Source organism: Coenobita brevimanus, chromosome 85 (genome assembly GCF_032717465.1).
Source record: "Coenobita brevimanus isolate Jiangsu-jjx chromosome 85, ASM3271746v2, whole genome shotgun sequence".
In the NCBI taxonomy this organism is placed as follows: domain Eukaryota; kingdom Metazoa; phylum Arthropoda; class Malacostraca; order Decapoda; family Coenobitidae; genus Coenobita; species Coenobita brevimanus.
In genome coordinates this window covers 6,117,066-6,137,945 of record NC_137038.1, presented here as the reverse complement: position 1 = coordinate 6,137,945, position 20,880 = coordinate 6,117,066, and the positions used below count along the sequence as shown (strand labels likewise).

Here is a 20,880-nt window from a genome sequence, read left to right as displayed (position 1 = left end):
TTTGTTCCTAGTCACTGCCTACACCACATTCAATTATTCAGTAAACAAATTAAGATACTTCAACATCAATTGTTCAGTAAACAAATTAAGATACTTCAACATCAATTGTTCAGTAAACAAATTAAGATACTTTATGTTGAAGTGGAACCAATAGAAAATAAACTGCACTCATTTTAGTGTCACTTCCCAGCTGAGACTGAAATCACTCCAAATTGTGTCCCATTTCAATGCACTATTCTCTTGTTAAATGAGGCCACTTAGGCTAAAGAAACCAAACATACAATGTTCGACTCTTTATAAAACAAATGCACTCTTATTACAAATTATCTTTACAAATTTGCCCAGATCACGGCATCAGTCTTCACAAGGGTAAAATTTTGTACTTAGCTGAGAGTTGTGTGAAGGCCGTGGCAGGGCTAATGTACAGTCTTGGCAACACAGTCTAAACAAACATGTACATTAATTAGGTTTTTCTTTCCATGTGTTCCTTGGTGCACAAACTCATGCCTTTGAGAGAGAGAGAAGAAAAAAGGTGCTCTAAAGGTGAATAAAATGCACTACTGCAGGAGGAGAAATTTGTATAAAATAGCTTATGACCGACTACCACAATATTGGTTCCAAAAATATTCTGGGGATTTCAGGATAACTTTTGACATGAAAAGCTTAACCTAACTGTAATGTTCACTTACCCAGACTATAATGTTTCTAGGTCATATCCACAAAGAGGCTGCAAAGTAGAACATGAGGAGGAAAGGAGGCGCGAGTTTATGAATGAAGGTTTTAAGTTTGGATATAGCTTGTCACACCCTCGTTCAAGGCCTTTTTGGAAGTTGGTTTCACGCAACACATGCAAACAAAATTTCTCTTTGTACAGTTGTCTGATTTCAATACAAAATAGGTCAAGCGGCCCACATTTTTTTTTTTTTTTTTTTTCCCCCCATTTTTAGACGTCAATTTCAATATAAAAAAGAAAAATACACAAGGGAAAAAGTGCGTGTGAGATCCATGCAGCTTAATATTTATACTCTTACATGTACCACACAGCAAATCTTCCTTTTATAATATATATATTACTTTTTGTAAGGCCTATCTCTTACTCTACACATCACTTTCTGAGGGAGCTCGTTTTAAAAATATGTCAATTTGTGCGGGGACCAACTATGAATTCGTATCTACAACAGGAATGTGACGAGGTTGGTGGTGTGAAGGGGGATAGTGATAGCTAGCTAATATCTCTACAACTCTACATTATGTTATTAGATTTACTGATATGACAGCAGCAAAAATAATATGCCTCTTGTTGATAATGCAAAGAGTACTTGCTATTTATAAGCTAATGAAATACAATATACAGAGATGTACATACAAATCCCTTATTTACAGTGATGCTTTTATAGTCAATTGCATAATACAACGTGCAGAGAACAACAAAGCCCATCTGCACCTCAACAACGCTCCATAAATCTTTATATATTATTTACTACCTTCTCCCTCTCTCTCTCCTTAAGATCCACTGTTAACTCTGTATTCAACGTACCAGTAATCCATTTGCGGTATAAAAATGAGGGGTAGGTGGGACGAGGGGTTAGAACATAGGCTGGTATCTAACAAGACTTATCCATATTCCTCTGTAAAGAAACACACTTCCCTTGCACAATGCCAACCTATGCACACTGTCACACAGAATAACACTGGACTTAACATTATTGTCAATTTGTGGGCAAGGCCCCATCGATGTCATATAGCACTTTGAATAATATTCTGCTCTCTTCTTTATACCTGGTAGGATGTCTGTCAACAAACAAAACTTTTAACCATTTTCTCTTAGTCAATTTGTTATTTCTTTTCATAAACAGAATTAAAAACTATATAATGAACAACAATTGATAAATCCCTCTGTCAATAGTCAAACTCATGTCAACAGAACCATAAAAAAGTAAAGGCTTAAAATACTCTTTTGATACCAAAGGAATTTCTGAGACTCCAGTGTGTGAAGACTTGCTTGTAATGATCTCTTCATTATCCTCTGATGGAAGGAACAGCAATCCATTACATACATTATCCAACAATAACCATCCACATGCAAAGCTGACATGACTCCAGTATGTCTGTAAGGATCCAATTGTGTGGCATTTTACGAGCAATAAGTTTCCTGAGCCAGTGAGGTCACTTCACAACCAGCCACAATATACACCACCCATTAGCGCTGAAAGACACTACAGGGAGAATTAAAAGACATTCCAAACTGCATGATCAGAAACAAATGTGGTCGGATTTTTCATCATATCCAGTAAAACATGAACATCACGGCAAAGCAAATTTTCCATTTGTAATTACGTTTTCAGGTAAAATTCCATCTTGTCACTTCACACACATTGGTGTGACTTGTATTTATCAATGACTATACTCTCCCAGCAACAAAGGAATTTTTAAAATTTATGGCTGAGGCTCAGATGCTCAACAAACTATGTCTTCAACTTCTTTCAGGTGCACTCAAATCTACAACTTCAGATCTGTAACTGAGCTTCGTATGTGCACAAAACACTAAGTATTACTGACCTGAACACAGATATCTCAGGCACATTCTCTGCTAGCTATAAAAATTATCTCATTCAAGCAAAGGATATTTCCAAAGTTCAGTAAGGCTTCCTCCCCACATTGGGTAAATGCTGGAACCCACTTTATGGTTTCTGTCCTAATCTCTGTTTCAGCCCACGGAGTTTCTGGCAGAAGAACGTCTCTAAGGTTCCAGCACAAGAGCAAAACGACGAGTTGGGTGGGTTGTAGAGACGGCAGTTGTCAAACACCAGCATCACATCCCCTATGAACTGGGCGAGTCGTTGGTATGACTTCTCCTCCACTCGGCTCTCCACAGTCTTAAGGTCCATTGGTTCTTTGACAACTTTGTAGTAGTCGGGCACTTCTGATGGGTCCACAGGCTCTAAGAAAGGCCATGCATTTTTATGTTGCTGTGGGAAGAGAATGGTGTTATAAATAACATACTCCTAGAAAAGAAAAACAGGAAAATGTGCAGTTATGAAGAAATGACAATTAATTTCACTACCAAATCAAAATATGTCATAGCTTTTTGAGTTCACCATCATCCCAATCCTAATTTCCTATAAAGGTATGACCTAGAAATGGCAGTAGGAGAGTAGCAAAGCAAAACAATGAACACAGTGTCCAGTGAAATGTGCCCAACAATCATTCACGCCTTCAAAAGCTGATAATGAACAGCAAAGTATGATGTATTTCAAACAGCGGACCCTCTTAATTTGCAGCTTCACTATTTGCAGTTTGAATTATTTGTGGATTAACAAACCATCTCAAAATACTATATTTTAAGGTGTATTTTGGGATGATCTGACTACCTACACTGTTAAATCATCTCAAAATACACTTTCAACAAATGGACAGTAATATCTGATGATATTCTGGGACACTGCAGATAGTTTTCAAGCAATCACTTTCTTCAATTATGGCTGCAGGGGCAGCTTCTTTGGGGGTGGAAATTGCCTGCAGATTTTGACATTTGCGGGTTATGCAATCCCTGCAAATGTGTAGATACCACTGTATTTGATGAATGCGGATGGTGCTGTATAGTGCTGGCTAATAGGAAACACGATTGTTGCAGTGTGGTTCAGAGTTTTGTGAGCAAATGCGTAATGAGACTGAAAATAATTTAACCCCTTTGCCAGAAGCTTAACTCCTTCAGCACTTCACCACGAGTTTACCTTCCCACTAGTATCATATCTGAGTAGTAGGAGGATATAGGAAGCTTTAGACATCCCTCTGCTATCTCCATAGTAAAGCACTGGGTTTTGACATCCTTGTAAGCTCCTACTGCCTAGAATTGACATACAGGGTATGTCATCATGGCAAAGGGGTTATAAGACAGTAGTAATGTGATGATTGTTGAGAAAGGTAACTTGCAATGTCATGTGCTGGTGAATGGAGAGAAATGAATGAGTGAAATAACGGAAGCATGAGACACTGTATTGTTTTATTCTGATAATTTTACTCGGTAACCAAATAGCCAGGATGTTTAGCCAGGTTAAGTGTCCCCTGGATTCCATCCATCCATCCATCATCCAATCTTACACTGCCCCATGAAAAGCGTAGGAGCCCGGGGCTAGGCAGTTGGTCCTGACATTTAAGATGACAGTGACCAGCCTCACTCATCCCTGAGTGGCATTGCATGAGGAATCAACCCCAACCATCCCTTGGATATAAACCTTCACCGGCTCAATCTGACTGGAGCGCAATACTTAGCCACTAAACCACCAGGTGCCAAACTTTGGTTATATGGTTACCACCCAGCGTAGTAAATGGTTTCCTGGTGTACAAGAAACCATTTGGTTTGTCACTCAGTATAAAGTCACCCACAGGCAGAAGGAAGAGGAAAGAATGAAGGCTAGAAAGAAAGAATGAAGGCTAGAAAGACAGAAGGAGTGTAATGCCACCCATAGGCAGAAGGACAAGGAAAGAATGAAGGAAAGAAAGACAGAAGAGGAAAGAAGGATGGAGGAAAGGAAAGGGCAGACACCTGACAGCAGCACTACATCGAGTGAGTCCCCCATCTGAAATCAATAAAATATGGCAGACGTTGCAGAGAGCCTCGGAGGGCCCAGTAACTGCCCAGGACCAAAACCAAGTGGGTAGGTTTGCATGGCCATGTGGAATGTGAGGTGAATGAGGAGGGCAAGAGGGTGGAAGTAGCAAATGTGTTCAAAAGTGCGAGATATTCTGTGATGACACTGTGAAACAAAGACGAAAGGGTGTGAAGTGAAGGAGTGGAAAGGTGTCAAATGTGTAAGGTCGGGCATGAATGGACAAGGAAGATTCATGGAAGGAGTTGCTTTCTTGATGAATGAGGTATGGCAGAGTGGAATGAGAGATTACAAATGTGTCTGCTCGAGATGTATGTCTGTCAAGTTCAAGTTTGTGATGGAGAAAGTGGCAGTGACTGTAGCATCTGCACTGTGTGATGACAGGAGTGAGACAGAGAGAGAGAAGGTTTTGAGATCAGCTGGATGAAGTAGGAGAAATAAGCTGGAGTTATAAAGTGTTCGTCATGGGTGATATGAATGGAGGAGTAGGCACTGGTCCTGTGAATAATATAATGGGTAATAATGGAGTACCTAGAGAGAATGATAATGGAAAGCAACTGAAGGATGTGTGTCAGGAGACGAGGTTGTGCATTTGTAGTTCTACTTCAAGCATAAAGATGAACATATAATAATACAGTATATGGTACAGAGGGAACGGAGATCGTGCTGAAAGGAGCCTGAATGATTAAGCACTCACAGAGAAAACAAAGCTGGGAAGTGTTGCTGATACAAGAGCAGTGAGAGGACAATGTGGAGGTTCGTCAGATCATATGCTTGTGGTATGCAAGATAAAGCTGAGAGGAGTGAGGTCGATCAAGAGAGAGAGGAGCAGTCAGGGAGAGAGACTCAAAGTCGAGAAGCTGAGTATTAAAGAAATGGCAGATGAATACAAGGCCAAAGTAGTGGAGGAGTTGGAATCAGTGAATTGGAATGAAATGGATCTGGACAACTTGTGGAATGCACATAGGGACTACTTAGTTAGGAATGCTAAAGCGGTGTGTGGCGTTGCAAGAGTAACAAAAAAGAAGAAAGGTACGGCATGATGGGATGAAGAGGTTAAGAGAGCAGTGGAGGAAAAGAGAAAGAAATGGCTAGAGTGAATACAGGACATGGGTTTAATTGAAATAAAAACTGAACATACTGAGGGCAAGAAGCACGTAAAGAGACTAATGAAGAAGGAAAAAGGAAGAGGTAAATGATTATCTAGGAAGAAAAAGGAATGCAAATTACTCTGAAAGTAGGAAGTTATTCTGGAAAGAGGTGCAGATACGCAAAAGTGACAGTGGAAAGAAGTTCGAATGTGTGAAGGATGTAAGAGGTAGACTATTAACCCATGGGGATGAAGTAAGGACCCGATTATTATTATTTATTTAATTTTTAACGCCATGTCCCCCTTGTTCAATAAGGGCTATGGCATTGCCCTGAGTAGAGGACTTTGGTTTTGGAGCGTGTAGCACTTTATGACCAGATGCCCTACCTGATGTCTACCAATGACCCTTGGATGGACTCATCCTCCAATCCTTCAGTCAGAGCATTCTAACCCATGGAGCCACAGGTGCTACAACTAGGTAGGTGACAGGAGAGCACTACCTCTCCCGGCAAGGCAGCTTACCCGGGCACAGTGCGAACTCATGACTTCGGTCTCAAGTCAGGTGCCCTACCACTGAGCTACCACGTCCCCCCAAAAGGAAGGTCAGTGGTGTATAGAATCAAACTTGGTACACCTGTTGTTGTAGAGTCCCAGGCCGCTACCTGTCAAACTCTGGACCTTAGTCACTGGGAGGACCAGATGGAAAGAATATTTTGAAGGTCTGATGAATAGAAATGGAATGAGCAGAGCAGCTGTAAATGTGACTGGTTTTGAGGATGTGCAGAGAAGGAATGTAGTGCCAGGAAACATGACACTCGCAGAAGTGAGGAAATCTGTGAAACAGCTGGAAAATGGGAAAGCAGCTGGTGTTGATGAGGTGTATGCAGAGATGATTACGTATACTGGACAGTGCGGAATGAAGTGCTTGTTGGAGATATGTAAGAAGGCATGGATGAGTGAAACTGCGCCGGCAGTGTGGAAAAAGGCTGTGATTGTACCTCTGTATAAGAAAAAAGGTGAGCAAAGTGAGTGCAAGAATTATCATTGCATTAGTCTACTGAGTGTTGTAGGGAAGGTATATGAAAGAATTGTTACAGAGAAACTATAAAAATATCAGAAAGCCTAGTGAAAGATGAACAGGGTGGCTTTAGGAGTGGCAGAGGATGTATGGATCAAATATCTGCAGTGAGACAGAGAGTGGAGATGGCTTGTAAGAAGGACCATAAGGTGTTTATGGCAGTTATGGATTAGGAAAAAGCATACAACAAAGTAAACAGAGAAGGACTGAGGAAGGTTTTGCCTAAGTACATGTAGATGGTAAGCCGTTCGATGCCGTTAAGAGATTTTATGATAGTAGTGAAGCATGTGTAAGGGTAAGGTCACTGCTCGCCTGAACTGTCTGCTTGCATCCCTCCTCCACTATGACAGAAGCGTGGCACCCACCTAGCAACAAACTCTCATCCCTTTTCTGTCCAACTAGAGAATGCAAGAGTTAACCATTACTCCCAGTCCTTCATGTATGCAACAGGTCAACTCTGCAACTGTTTCGCTTGGTCTGTATTTCCTATTGCCTACGATCTTCAGTCATTCAAACGCACTGTGTCCAGGCATCTTGAAATGAACAGATCTTTAATTTGGCTCCCTGTTATCTTGTTTGTGATTTTTCTTGGAGGAAACAATTTGCAGGCTCCTGGCTTTTGGTTCCTTCTTCTTTTATGGATATCATCATCATCATCATCAGCCGTTTGAGTATCCACTGCAGGACCGGCCTATCCCAACCTATGTCAGGATGATACAGCCAATGTATCTCTACCATGTGGCTTAGGCTGTCTGGCAGAGATTGTATGTGGGGTTAGAAGTGCTTGTAAGTGTAGTTGTAGTGCTGGAGTGGCTTTGGATGAGTGTGTAGTCTGTGAACCAAGTGTAATCGGCCCGCGCAAGCCGACTGGCTGCAAGCACACTTTATAGTAAGCGACACTGGTTCAACCACAGCACCCGTTGTGTCCGCAAATGCAGTACGTGGCCGGGTGAACACTCCCAAAGTTTATTACCCCGGCGGGGTGCGAACCCTGGCTCACCCATGTACGAAACGCACACTCTACCACTGTACCACAGAGGCTCTTCTTTTATATATATATATATATATATATATAAAGCTTCACAATTAATGTTGGCGTGTGACAAGGTTGTGTGATATCCATATGGCTTTTCAATATATATATATATATATATATATATATATATATATACTGTAATCCGATGTAATCGAGCCAAAGGCATGTCCAGAAAGTGGGCCCCTAGCTCCTGGACTGGTACTTAAGGACACTAACCCAGCCTAACATTGAAAGCCACCTAAATAACTCCCTACTGGACATGCATAGCACCTATTTAAAACTATTTAAGACCCTATTCACACCAATAATGGACATAAAGCATGAAATAAATGAAAAGGAACCAAAGAATGAGGAATTAGAAGTGACTGTACCTCAGCCAGGGTACTTACAGCATGTTCATGGCCGGCTTTTCTAAGGTTTTGGCAGTGGTGAAAATGCTCTTGAAGCATGTACAGTAATCCAGTGTTGTGCTGCACTTAGTTCTTTGCACTGTGAGTTATAATTGTTTAACACTGCACATTGTTCTTAACTGCACCACACCAGTTTCAACTGCAAATTTCCACTCCACAGTTAATCCTTTGCACTCTAAATTCTAATTTCTTAACACTGCACAACACTGTAAATTCCCATGAGGTCTAGTGGCAACGTATTGCAGTTTATTCACAAAAAATGAGCCAATGTGGCTTCCATTGTGATAGGCATCTACTCGCCATCGAAGTTAAGCAGTAACTGTTGGAGACGGGAAAACAGAGTTGCCAGATCGCAACGGCCACATTATCAAACTCCTCAATTTTCATTACCAAATTCGTAAAGCTAGCATTTATTCTTCACTAATTATATATATAAGTTGAAATACATGTAATCACTCTTCTCATAATTAACGGCATGTTGATTATTTTCACGCTATGTTGGCTAGCAGATTAATCAGAGAGAGCAAACAATCCACCATCTCCATTCTGTGTATCCTCATATGTCAAAAATCCGTTTGGTAATGCATTATTCTGATTCATTATCAAACGAATTTTTCAATACCAAATTGGCCCACATTTGGTAATGAAAAATACCAAATGGCAATCCTGACAGGGGAGGGGGGAGGGGGAGGGGGGAGGGAGGAGGAAGGAAGGAAGGAAGGAAGAGGTGAAGGGGCCTTGGTGTAAGCCAGGTGTTCGGTGCTGTGCGGCAATTTCAAATTAGGGGTAGGAAAAATACGGATTTTGTGGGGATTTTTTTTTCTTTTTTATGGCCATTTTTGGGTTCCAAAGGTCCAGGCCCACAATGTCTGGTAAGCAGGGTGTCCGGAAAGTGGGCATCTGGAAAGTACGGGGATTACTGTATACAGTAAGCTCGCCCTGAACACGGTCTCACCGAATGCGCTCGCAATTATACGTGATTAGTGCTGGGATACGTATAAGACACCGTAAGATTAAAGAACCATTGCGAAAATTATGAATTTACGTGAGAGGCCTTTGAAAGGCCAAATTCTCGAACCTCAGCACAGCGCGCATGGTTTGTTTTGATCACGTGATCATGTGATTTGCTGTACTGCTTTTCCACAGTACTGTACTGTATTTGTAAGTTAAATATTTACATTACTGTTCTGGTAAGTTTATGTACAAGTTAAAGTACTGTTAAATAACATTAAAGCAAGAAATAAAGTCTTATAACCAGTTTACCTGATAGGTGTCGGAGTATTGCCTTTTTTACTTGTTCATTATAGATTTGCTGCACGGATTTTCCACAGTACTGTACTGTATTTATGAGTTAAATATTTACTGTTCTGTTATGTAAGTTACAGCACTTAAAGTTAAAGCATTAATGATTACCCATGATCGGCACGTTCCTACACAATTCTCCATCGTCAATTTGCTGCCGGACAATTCCCCGTCAAAACATGGACGATTCCCCGTCAGGACAATTCGCACCCTGAATGATTCCCCGTCATTCTATAAATATACTTATTTCACCTTTGAATTATAATCTAGCATCACCCACAGCTGTCTTCATTAATGACGGCAAATTGTCTTGTTATTGTTGTGATGGCGAATTGACTTGATGATGAATTGTTCCGAAACCAATCGGCATCGGAATGTTTACTTGTGTTTATGTATTTGTGTGTTGAAGTTTTGCTGTGCAGTACTGTATTTGTAAGTTATAACTTTACATGTGGAGAGGATGGAGGGTGAAAGACTGATGAAGAGAGTGTATGTGAGTGCGGTGGAGGGGGAAGAGGGAGGGGGAGGCCGAGGATGAGATGGAGGGATGGGGTGGAGAGGTATATGAGAGAGGGGGGTGTGAGTTGGGAGCAGGGCAGTGAAATGGCGGGGGACAGGGCGACTTGGAGGCGATTTGCTTGTGGCCACCCCAAACGGGATTGAGGCGTCTGGCAATAGATAGATAGATAGAACTTTACATAAACCTTCTAACCACTGAAAATGTTTCATATTGATTACCTATGGCAGATAACAGCAAAACTCCACATTTTGGGGGTCTAGGGAGCAAAATAAGTAGTTAAACTTACACAGTTTCGCACCGAACGTGCCATGGTTGGAACCAAACCCTCGCGTTAGGGGCGAGCTTGCTGTACACATATGGATAGCATGATGAGAGAAGTAAATACACAAGTAATGGAGAGAGGGATGGTGTTGGTAATGAATGGTGATGGATGGAATATCTCAAATTTGATGTATCCTGATGATGCAGTACTGCTTGCAAATACTGGACAACAGCTCGGTAGACTAGTGCAGAATTTTGTAGACGTCTGTGAGCAGCGGGCCTTGAGAGTAAATGTAGAAAGGAGCAAAGTGATGGTTACTGAGAGAGAAGGTGACTCCCAATGTGATGTTAAGTTGAATGGAGAAAGACTGGAACTGGTAAGAGAGTTCAAATACCCAGGTACAGTCATGGAAAAGAGAGGAAAATGTGCAAAAGAAGTGGACAGTAGAGTGACACAAGGAAGGAAAGTAGCTGGTGCTATGAAGACCTTGATAAGAAACAGATTATGAAGTGCTACAGCTGCATGGGGCTTACATGAAGGAATGTTAGTGCCAACTTTTACATACGTGTGTGAGACTATGGTGTGGCGTGAAAACGAAAAGAGTACAAACAGTGGAGACGGGACTGTCAAGGAATGTATGTGGAGTACGGAGAGTACATACGACATGGACTAATGTGATTCATGAATGATGCAGAGTGAGGAAGGCTGTGGACCAAAATCAAAGAGAACGTACTGAGATGGTATGGTCATTTTTTTTTTTTTAATGCGAGGAAGAAGGAACCAAAGGCCATGAGCCCGCAATAAGTTCCCTCCAAGAGAAAAACAAAATACAAGAGCGAGCAAAATTCAAGATCCATTCATTTCGAGATGCCTGGACACACTGCATTTGAAAAACTGGAGATCATAGGCAGCAGGAAATACAGACAGGGAGACAGTTCCAGAGTTGACCTGTTACATAAATGAAGGACTGGGAGTAACGGTTAACTCTTGCATTAGAGAGCTGGACAGAAAAGGGATGAGAGTTTGCTGCTAGATGGGTGCTACGCGCCCGTCGTAGGGGTGGAGGAATGCATGCAGACAGTTGAGAGGAGCAGTGACCATTAAAGAAGCGATAGAAAAGAGATAAAGATGCAACAGTGCGGCGAAGAGACGAGAGGTTGAAGGGAGTCAGTAAGAGGAGGAGAGTTAATGAGACGAAAAGCCTTTGACTCCACCCTATTGAGAAGAGCTGTATGTGGGGAGCCTCCCCACACATGAAAGTTGTACTCCACACAGGGGCGGATAAAACCCCTGTATAGAGTCAACAATTGTGCAGGGGTAAAGAAAAAACGGAGTCGGCTTAGCACACCCAATCTCTTGGAAGCAGATTTTACGAGATGTTCCAAGATAAGCCCAGAGTAAATGAAACCCCAAGCATGTTCAAGGATGATGCAGGATTAAGCTGAATATTATCAAACATTAGTGGGTATACCTGTGGAATATTTTGACAGGTTGATAGGGGTAAGAACTGAGTCTTAGATGCATTAAAAACGACAAGATTATTTTTACCCCAGTCAGAGATACGAGCTAAGTCAGACATTAGGTGTGCCATAGCCTCATCCCTTGTTTGTTGAAGTAACTGCTGAGATAGGTGTTGTGGGAACCGAATGGAAAGGTGAAGGGTGGAGTCATCAGCGTATGAGTAGATAGGGTTAGATGTACAGCTTAGGTCATTGATGAATAGAAGGAAGAGAGTTGGTGATAGGACAGAGCCCTGAGGAACACCACCGTTAACAGATCTAGGAGAAGAACGATGGCCGTCTACAACAGCAGCTATAGAACGACCAGAAAGGAAGCTAGCGATGAAGGCACAGATTGAAGGATAGAAACCGTACGAGGGTAGTTTGGAAATTAAAGATTTATGCCAGACTTAATCAAAAGCCTTTGAGATGTCCAGTGCAATGGCAAAGCTTTCGCCAAAGTCCCGAAAGGAGGATGACCAGGAGTCTGAAAGGTAGGTGAGAAGATCGCCAGTGGAGCGTCCCTGACGGAACCCATACTGACGATCAGAAAGAAGGTTGTGATAGGAAAGATGCCTTAAAATTTTTCTATTGAGCATTGATTCGAAAGCTTTTGAAATACAGGACGTTAAAGCAATTGGATGATAGCTGGAGGGTTGGGAGTGGTCACCCTTCTTTGGGACTGGCTGAATGAGAGCAAACTTCCAGCAAGAAGGAAAGGTACAAGTTGACAGACAAAGGCGAAAGAGTTTGCCTAGGCAGGGTGTAAGCACAGAAGCACAGTTCTTGAGAACAACAGGAGGGACTCCATCAAGCCCATATGCCTTGTTAGTATTGAGGCCAGTGATGGCAGAAAATACATCAGCTGAAGAAATTTTAATGTCAGCCATGAGGAAGTCAGAGGGGGGAAATGATGGAGGAACATCACCGGAATCGTCTAAGGTGGAACTGGAGGAGAAAGTCTGTGTGAAGAGATCTGCTTTATCAGTAGAAGAACTAGCTACAGAACCATCAGAGTAGAAAAGAGGAGGGAAGGATGATGAGGTAAAGTTGTTTGAAAGGTTTATGGCAAGGTGCCAGAAGAAGCGGGAAGAATTCATGTGGAGTGAATGGTTAACAACAGAGTGGTGAAAATGGTACAGGATATCTGGGCAAATCTGATGGAGGGATGAGGTGAGATAAGCCATGAAGAAGGTGGAGAGAGATGGTGGATGAGTGTGTGAGGAAGAGAGGTATGGAGCTTGGTGAGGCTAAGGGACTTACAAGAGATCGAGCTGGCTGGATGAATTTTGTGTGGAGAAGCATATGACCAGGGATTTGGCACCCCTGTTTAACGTGACAGCATTCAGATTGACTCCATCGGATAGGTATATGTGAAGCTACAGTACGTAATGGAAATCTTTTGGCCTATCAGATGGAGCCAGGATTCCATGGGCTTGAATGATGAGTGAATGGAAGTGTGGCCCATTGAAGTGGGCAAACTTTGGCTATCTGGATGCTGCTATTCCTCACCCCACCCTAGGGTGGGAAGGGTCTAGATGATGATGAATTTTACTTGGCTGACAAGAGATCCAACAGACAGAAGGGTACTACAAAACTGAAATATACTTACAATAAGACTCTTGGTGACTTTCTTAAGCTCTGAGTAATCTTTAGGTGACAGAGTCTTCTGGCAGGGGTAGTTCCAAACATTGCTTGAATCACACTTTGGGCATATGTAATCATCAATGTCATCTGCTTCAGTCTGCATGATACCCACACACTTGCCATGGTACCAATCCTCACACTGCTCACAGCAGATGTAGAACTGGGTCTCATCATATGGCTGTGGGGACAAATTCAGTATATTAATAAACAACCTGCAAAGACGAAGCCAACATCCATGCCTTTGTTATAAATCAGACATTGTAATGGATGTATGTACATCACACACAATCTACATCACTCATATTAATTTCCATGTCAACATCAAGAAACATGGAATTACCAACCAAATACAAGCTGAGAACAGCACTTCCAGTGTTGTAGTAATAGCTATTGCACCTCAAGCTTATTAAAAAAACAAAGTGGCTTTGGATGATGGAAATGATTTTGTTCATGGTAAAATTTTTCATTCTGTACACCACATACATCAGAATGCTCAGTAACAGGCTGACGGATGCACTTGCATAAACATCATCATCATCATCATCATCAACATAAAACACATCTACGGTAAAACCCTACTAACTCAGATCTCTCTAACTTGGACCCCACATTATGCAGAGAGAGAGAGAGAGAGAGAGAGAAACTGTGTGGACAAATCTGATGTGATTTAGATGAGTACGAGTTACTACAGTAAAACCTCGATATAATGGACTTCAATAGACCGGAATTTACTTTTATCAGACTCGAGGAGCTACCGTACTAAATTCCTATACTGTATATCGGAAAAAGTCCGATAAAGCCAGAAGCAGTCCAGATTGCCTGACCACTTTAGCTATGTTCACCACAACAAGGTAAACAAAAGACATGTTTATCAGTATACAGTACAGTATTATTATATATATTACACCATTTGATTAATGTAGAGAAGTTATAACACAGTACAGTACAGCAGTGGCAGTCAAAACAGTTTAAAAACCATTCATGCCACCCGGACTAATGTCTGATATATCGGAAAAAGTCTGGATTAGCAGGGGGAAGTCCAGATGTTGCTTTTATCGGAATTACACATTTTTTGGAATGGTTTGGGCCCCAATTAGTCCGTTATAATGAACTCTTACAGTATATCTCCTGCCATATAATAGGCCCCTAAGGGTTGAAGTGACTAGTACCCTCACACCTCTATGAGAACCAAGGTCACAAACAGTGAGAAGCACATCACTTGAGGGGCTTACTAATTATTAATTAAGATTTCAATAATGCAGACTTTGATGAGTGTGCATTACCATAAATACATCATAAATAAACAGTAAATTAAGCATTCCATGGGCTAGATATGTACACACATGGTGCATGGAGTGATTACACCATGCCAACTGCATCAGTAGATTGTAAACAAAAATACAGCTGACTGCCTGCTACCAAAAAGAAGGTGGGAGTGAAAGACTTGCATATTCGTGTACAGTATTTCTGTTAAATAAATGATTTGATGCAAAATTATTTACCCTCACAATTTACTGATGTATGTTAGATAAGAATTATTAGTAAATTAAACCGAGTAATGTCGTCAGTGGGGGGTGCCCATCATCCAACCACTTAGTGATACCCTATTTCAGGGTAGCTCTACACTGAGTGGCAAGCCAAATTATTTCCTGTAAACCAGGAAATCATTTAATACAGTGAACCAACACGTGTTCCCTACCTGCCAACAGTTGGGTTGGTGGAGGGTTAGTGCCCCTCCGTGGACAACTACTGTACTGTAAATAAAAACACAAACAAGAAGCCTCAGACCAGGACTGACCAACAGATGATGACCAAGGACTGAACAAAGGACAAGGTACAAAATTGCAACATGGAATGTAAGGGGTGTGAATGATGAGATGAAAGAGAGAGAGAGATTGTCCAGGTGCTTGGGGATGCAAAAGTGGATTAAATGAGACTAAATGGTGTGTGAGAGAATGGAAGTATGGATGGGGTATATGCATCTGAGTAGGTGAGAATGAAAGGGCCAAAGAGGGTGTATATATTGTTGTGTGAAAGAGATGAAAGGAGAATATGAGTGAGTATGGATCAGTTGGTTCAAGGATTGTGTGGGTAAGATGGAAAGGAGGATTACAGCTGGGGGCGATTGTGTCTGTGTATGTGCCAACGCAAGATCATGTAAGCAGACTAAAAGAAGAGTTCTGGGCAAATGAGGAAGCGTGCATGGGAAAGTTTGAAAGGAATGAAGGAGTGTTTTTGATTGGAGATATGAATGGAAAAGTAGGGAATGTGAAGGTGGATGGAATTGGTGAATGGGGTGTGCCTGCACAAGTGGATAAGAATGGCACTGCTCTAGTGGACATTTGTGGGGGGAGGAGGTTGGTTATAGCCAATACCATCTTTAGGCACAAAATGATCCACAGGTATACGTGGTGAGCAATGAGAAGGGTGGGTGGTGAACTGAATAGATGTGTGTGTGGATGACAGAATGAGAAAGTATGTAATGGATACAAGAGCACAAAGAGGTTGGGGGAGTGGACCACCACTTGGTGGTGGTGAAAGTCAGGGTTCCAGTGCAGTGGAGGAATAGGAGGGAAGGACAGAAGGAAGTAGTTCATACAAGGAGGGTAGAAAGGTTGTGAGAGGATGAAAAAAGGTCAGACTATAAGAGGGAAATGGAGAAGAGATTGGGTAAATATGATTTTCAGCAGATGGAGGAGGTAGAAGGTGTGTGCAAGATATTCACAGAAGAAAACTGTGCAGTATGCGAAGTGAGGTGTGGGGTGAAGAGAAGACGAAAGGGGATGCAAGAAGCAACATGGTGGAATGAAGAGGTGAGACAACCTCTGGTGCAAAAGGAGATAGCATATTGTGAGTGGATGGGAAGCAGAGGCATGGAGGAAGTTGAGAGACATAAGAAAGAGTTACACATAGAGAGGAAGACAGAGGTGAAAAGATTAGTAAGAGAGAGTAAGAAGTGGATAAGATATTTGGAAGGAATTTGAGTGTAAAGTGGAGAGAATTTAAGATAATGTTCTAGAAAGCGGTAAAGAGAGTTAGACAGGGTGATAAAGAAGTCAGTAAGGGATTGAAAGATAAAAATGATAGATTGATTGAGCAGAGGGGAGAAAAAGCAAGCAGATGGAGAGAACACTTTGAGGAACTGTTAAATGTAGAGAATGAAAGTAATGCAAGTATCAATGGCTGGGAGGAGGAGGGAGGTAAGACGGGAGGAAAAGATCAGTAGGATGGAAGTAGTGGAGGCAATGAAGACAGTCAAAATGGGGAAAGCCCCAGGAATTGATGGAGTGTGTGGTGAAATGCTGAAGTCTGGGGAAGAGATAGTAGTAGAATATGGAAGATGTGCAGATTGGCCTGGGGGGAAAGGTTGAGTCCCTGAGGATTGGAAGTCAGGTATAATTATTCCCCTGTACAAAGGAAAAGGGATAATTATTCCCCTGTACAAAGGAACAGGGAAAAAAGAAGTGTTAATATCATAGGGGCATTTGTTTTTTTAGTGTAATACGAAAAGTATATGGCAAGATGCTTGTTGACAAGAGTTAGGGATATAACACAGAAATTAGTTGGAGAAGAACAGGGAGGTGTTAGGAAGGGAAAAGGTTGTGTAGACCAGATATTCATTCTTAGGGCTTTAGTGGAAAGTTTCTAGAAAAGTGAACGAAGTTGCATGCAGCCTTCATGGATTTGGAGAAAGCATGTGACAGAGTGGATAGACAAGGAATGTTGAAAATATTAAGAATATATGGAGTAAATGGAAAATTGTTGAAAGCTGTGAGGAGTACGTAGAAGCTGACTGCAGTGCATGTAGATAGTGAACTAAGTAAATTTTTCTGCCTGAATGTTGGATTGAAACAGGGATGTCATGTCTCTATGATTGTTCAAGCTGTATGTGGATGGGGTTTTAAAAGATATACAAGACAGGACAGTGGATGTTGGAGTGACCTTAATGAGAGAGAGCAGCATTCAGAAACTTCCTGTGCTGATGTTTGCAGATGATACTGTTTTGTTAAGAGAAGGCCAAGGGGAACTGCAAGGCTTGGTGAGTGAGTCTGGGAGAGTGTGTAAGAAACAGAATATAAAGGTGAATGTAGGGTGTGTTTTTGGCCCCAGAAATATTACATTGGGTATATAATATTGAAATAATAATGAAATTATGTTACATGTAATTATTCTTTTACTTTTTTACTATTGGGACCATCTGTTGGGGAGGCTGCAGGCCCCCCAGGAATGTTCCAGTAATTTGTTTGGGCCGTCCCGAATGCCGTCCCCAACAGTGGCCTCGGAAGGCTGGTTGGAGGTGACTGTGAAAACGAAAACGTGTGTTCTGAGGCGAGTAGGCTGTTGGGGACTGCACTGGGGACAACTGTGAAAACAGCCCTTAGAGAGAAATGAGAAAACAGCCCTTAGAGAGAAATGAAGTAACTGAATGTCCAGTGAGGTTGAAGGATGAGGAAATGGAAAATGTGAGCGCATTTAAGTGCTTGGGTAACGTGATGAGTAAGAATGGATGTTTAGAGGACGAAGTGCTTGAAAGGGTACAACAAGAAAGGAAGATTGCTGGTTTTTTTAAAGCAGTGGTAAGAAATACTGTAGGGAAAGTGAGCATGGAAGTATAAAGTCACTGCATGGTAGTATTATGATACCACCTTTAATGTATGGAAGTGAAACCTGAACCTGGTTGGAAGGATACAAGTCAAGAGTGAGAGCAGTGGAAATGAGTTATTGGAGAGGAGCATGTGGAGTTACATGGAGAGATAGACTGACAAATGAGGAAGTGAAGGAGCATTGTAGTGTGGATGTGAATGTGATAGAAAATGTTAGAAATACGCTGACGTGGTTTGGCCATGTGGAGAGGATGGAGAGCAAGAAACTAATGAGGAGAGTGTATGCGAGTGAGGTGCAGAGGGGAAGAGGGAGCGGGAGACCAAGGATGAGATGGAGGGATGGAGTGGAGAGGTATACGAGATAAGGGGGTTTGAGCTGACAGCAGGTCAGTGAAATGGTGGGAGACTGAGTGACATGGTGGCAATTTGTTTGTGGCCACTCCTTACGGGACTGAGGCGTCTGAAAATAGAAAGGTAGATAGAACTATTTTTTCCAGGCTGTCTCTTTTGTGTTACATAAATTGCAAAGGTAGCTGCCTGTTTTTGTTTCTGTTTATTTCCATCTATTCATGTCATACTAACTTTTAATGAATAACAACAGCGCTTGTAGCTAAACAAGTATTCAATGCTGATAAGACATGCACCTGGTGGAATGTACCTTTAACAATAGCACATAATGTTTTCTATCTTTCTGTAGCCAGATGCCTCAATCCTGTAAGGGATGGCCACAAACAAGTCACCTCCATGTCAACCCGTTCCCCGACATTTGACTGCCCTCCCCTCAACTCATACCCCCCTCCCTCATATACCTCTCCACTTCATTCCTCCACCTCATTCTCAGCCTCTCCCCCCCTCCACCTCACTTACATACACTCTCCTAGTTATTTTCTCACTCTCCATCCTCTCCACATGGCCAAACCACCTCAATGTATTTCTCATGCTTTTTAACATATATGCACCACAATGCTCCTTCACTTCTTCATTTGTCAGTCTGTATCTCCATGTAACTCTACATGCTCCTCTCAAATAACACATTTCCACTGCTCTCACTCTTGATTTGTGTCCTTCCAACAAGGTCCAAGCTTCACTTCCATACGTAAGAGCTGGTATCACAATACTGTACTATCATGAGGATATGTTTTTTACGTCCATGTTCACTTCCCTATTTCTCATCACCGCTTTCAAAGAACCATCAACCTTACTTCCTCGTTGTACTATTTCAAGCACTTCATCATCCAAACTTTCATCCTTACTCATCACATTACCCAAGTCCTTAAATGCACTCACATTATCCTTTTCCTCATTATCCAACCTCACTCTACATTCAGTGACTTCATTTCTGTCTAAGACCATAACTTTACTCTTCCCTACATTCACCCTCAGATTCCATTTCTTACATCTTCTCCCAAACTCAATCTCCAGGCCTTGCAGTTCCCTTTCATCTTCACTCAACAATACAGTAACATCTGCAAACAACAATACAGGAAGTTTCCAAATGCTGCCCTCTCTCATTAGGGCTGCTCCAACATCCATGGCCCTACCTTGTATCTCTTGATTAACCTCATCCACATACTGAATGAAAAACCATGGAAACATTACACATCCCAGTTTCAATCCAACATCCAGATACAAAAAATTAACTCAGTTCACTATCTGCAGCCTTTGCACCCTCACACGTGCATTTCATGGCATTCGACAACATCCCATTTACTTCATATATGCTTAATATTTTCCACATTCCTTGTCTCTCCACTGTCATGTGTGTTCACCAAATCCATGAAAGTCGCACACAACTTCTTTCCCTTCTCTAGAAACTTTTCCATGAAAGACCTAAGAATGAATATCTGATCTACACAACCTCTTCCCTTCATAAAACCTCCCTGTTCTTCTTCAACTAATTCCTCTGTTATTTCCTTAACTCTGTCAATAAGTATCCTACCATATGCTTTGCCTACTACACTTAAGAAGACAAATGTCCCTATGATTACCACACACTTCATTTTCTCTTTTTCCTTTGTACAAGGGAATAATTATACCTGACTTCCAATCCTCTGGGATTCTACCTTCCTCCCAGGCCAATCTGCACATCTTCCAAATCCATTCTACTATTATCTCTCCCCCATGCTTCAGCATTTCACCACACACTCCATCAATTCCCGGGGCTTTCCTCTTTGTGACACTCTTCATTGCCTCCGCTGCTTCCATCCTACTGATCTCTTCCTCCCTTCTCACTACCCTCCTTCTCTCAGCCATTCCCCAACTACTTATAATTGCATTACTTTCATTCTCTATGATTAGCAGTTCCTTAAAGTGTTTCCTCCATCTGCTCACTTTCTCTCCATTCTCCACAATCAATATACCATTTCTATCTTTCACTCCCCTACTAACTTCTTTATCACCCTGTCTAACTCTCTTTACCTCCTTTCAGAACATTTTCTTGCATTCCCTCCACTTTATACTCAAGTTCCTTCCATATTCCTCATCCACTCTCTTCTTATTTTCTCTCTTCTTACTAATCTTTTCACCTGTCTCTTCCTCACTACATATAACTCTCTCTTCCATGTCTAAACTTATTCCATGCCCCTGCTTCCCATCCACTCAATAAATGTTTTCTACTTTTGTGCCAGAGCTTGCCTCACCTCTTCACTCCACCATGCTGTTCCTTGCACCCCCTTTCTTCTCTTCACCCCACACACCACCTCACATACTGCACAGATTTCTTCTGCGAAAATCTTGTACATACCTTCCACCTCCCTCATTTGCTGAAAACTAAATTTACCCAATTGCTCCTCCACTTCCCTCTTATATTCTGCCTTTTTTCC

General features: G+C 41.8%; 1 protein-coding gene across 1 annotated transcript in view; it reads right to left on the bottom strand.

Annotated features, from left to right (window-relative positions):
- Positions 1-293: 293 nt before the first annotated feature.
- Positions 294-20,880, bottom strand: part of E(bx) (nucleosome-remodeling factor subunit NURF301 E(bx)) — a 126,104-nt gene continuing 105,517 nt past the window's right edge. Inside the window, exons 22-23 of the mRNA XM_080280600.1 lie at positions 13,420-13,632; positions 294-2,969 (exon numbers count right to left, since the gene is read on the bottom strand). Of these exons, the coding sequence (XP_080136726.1) occupies positions 2,682-2,969; positions 13,420-13,632 (501 nt within the window). The 3' untranslated portion in view covers positions 294-2,681. The remainder of the gene's footprint in view (positions 2,970-13,419; positions 13,633-20,880) is intronic.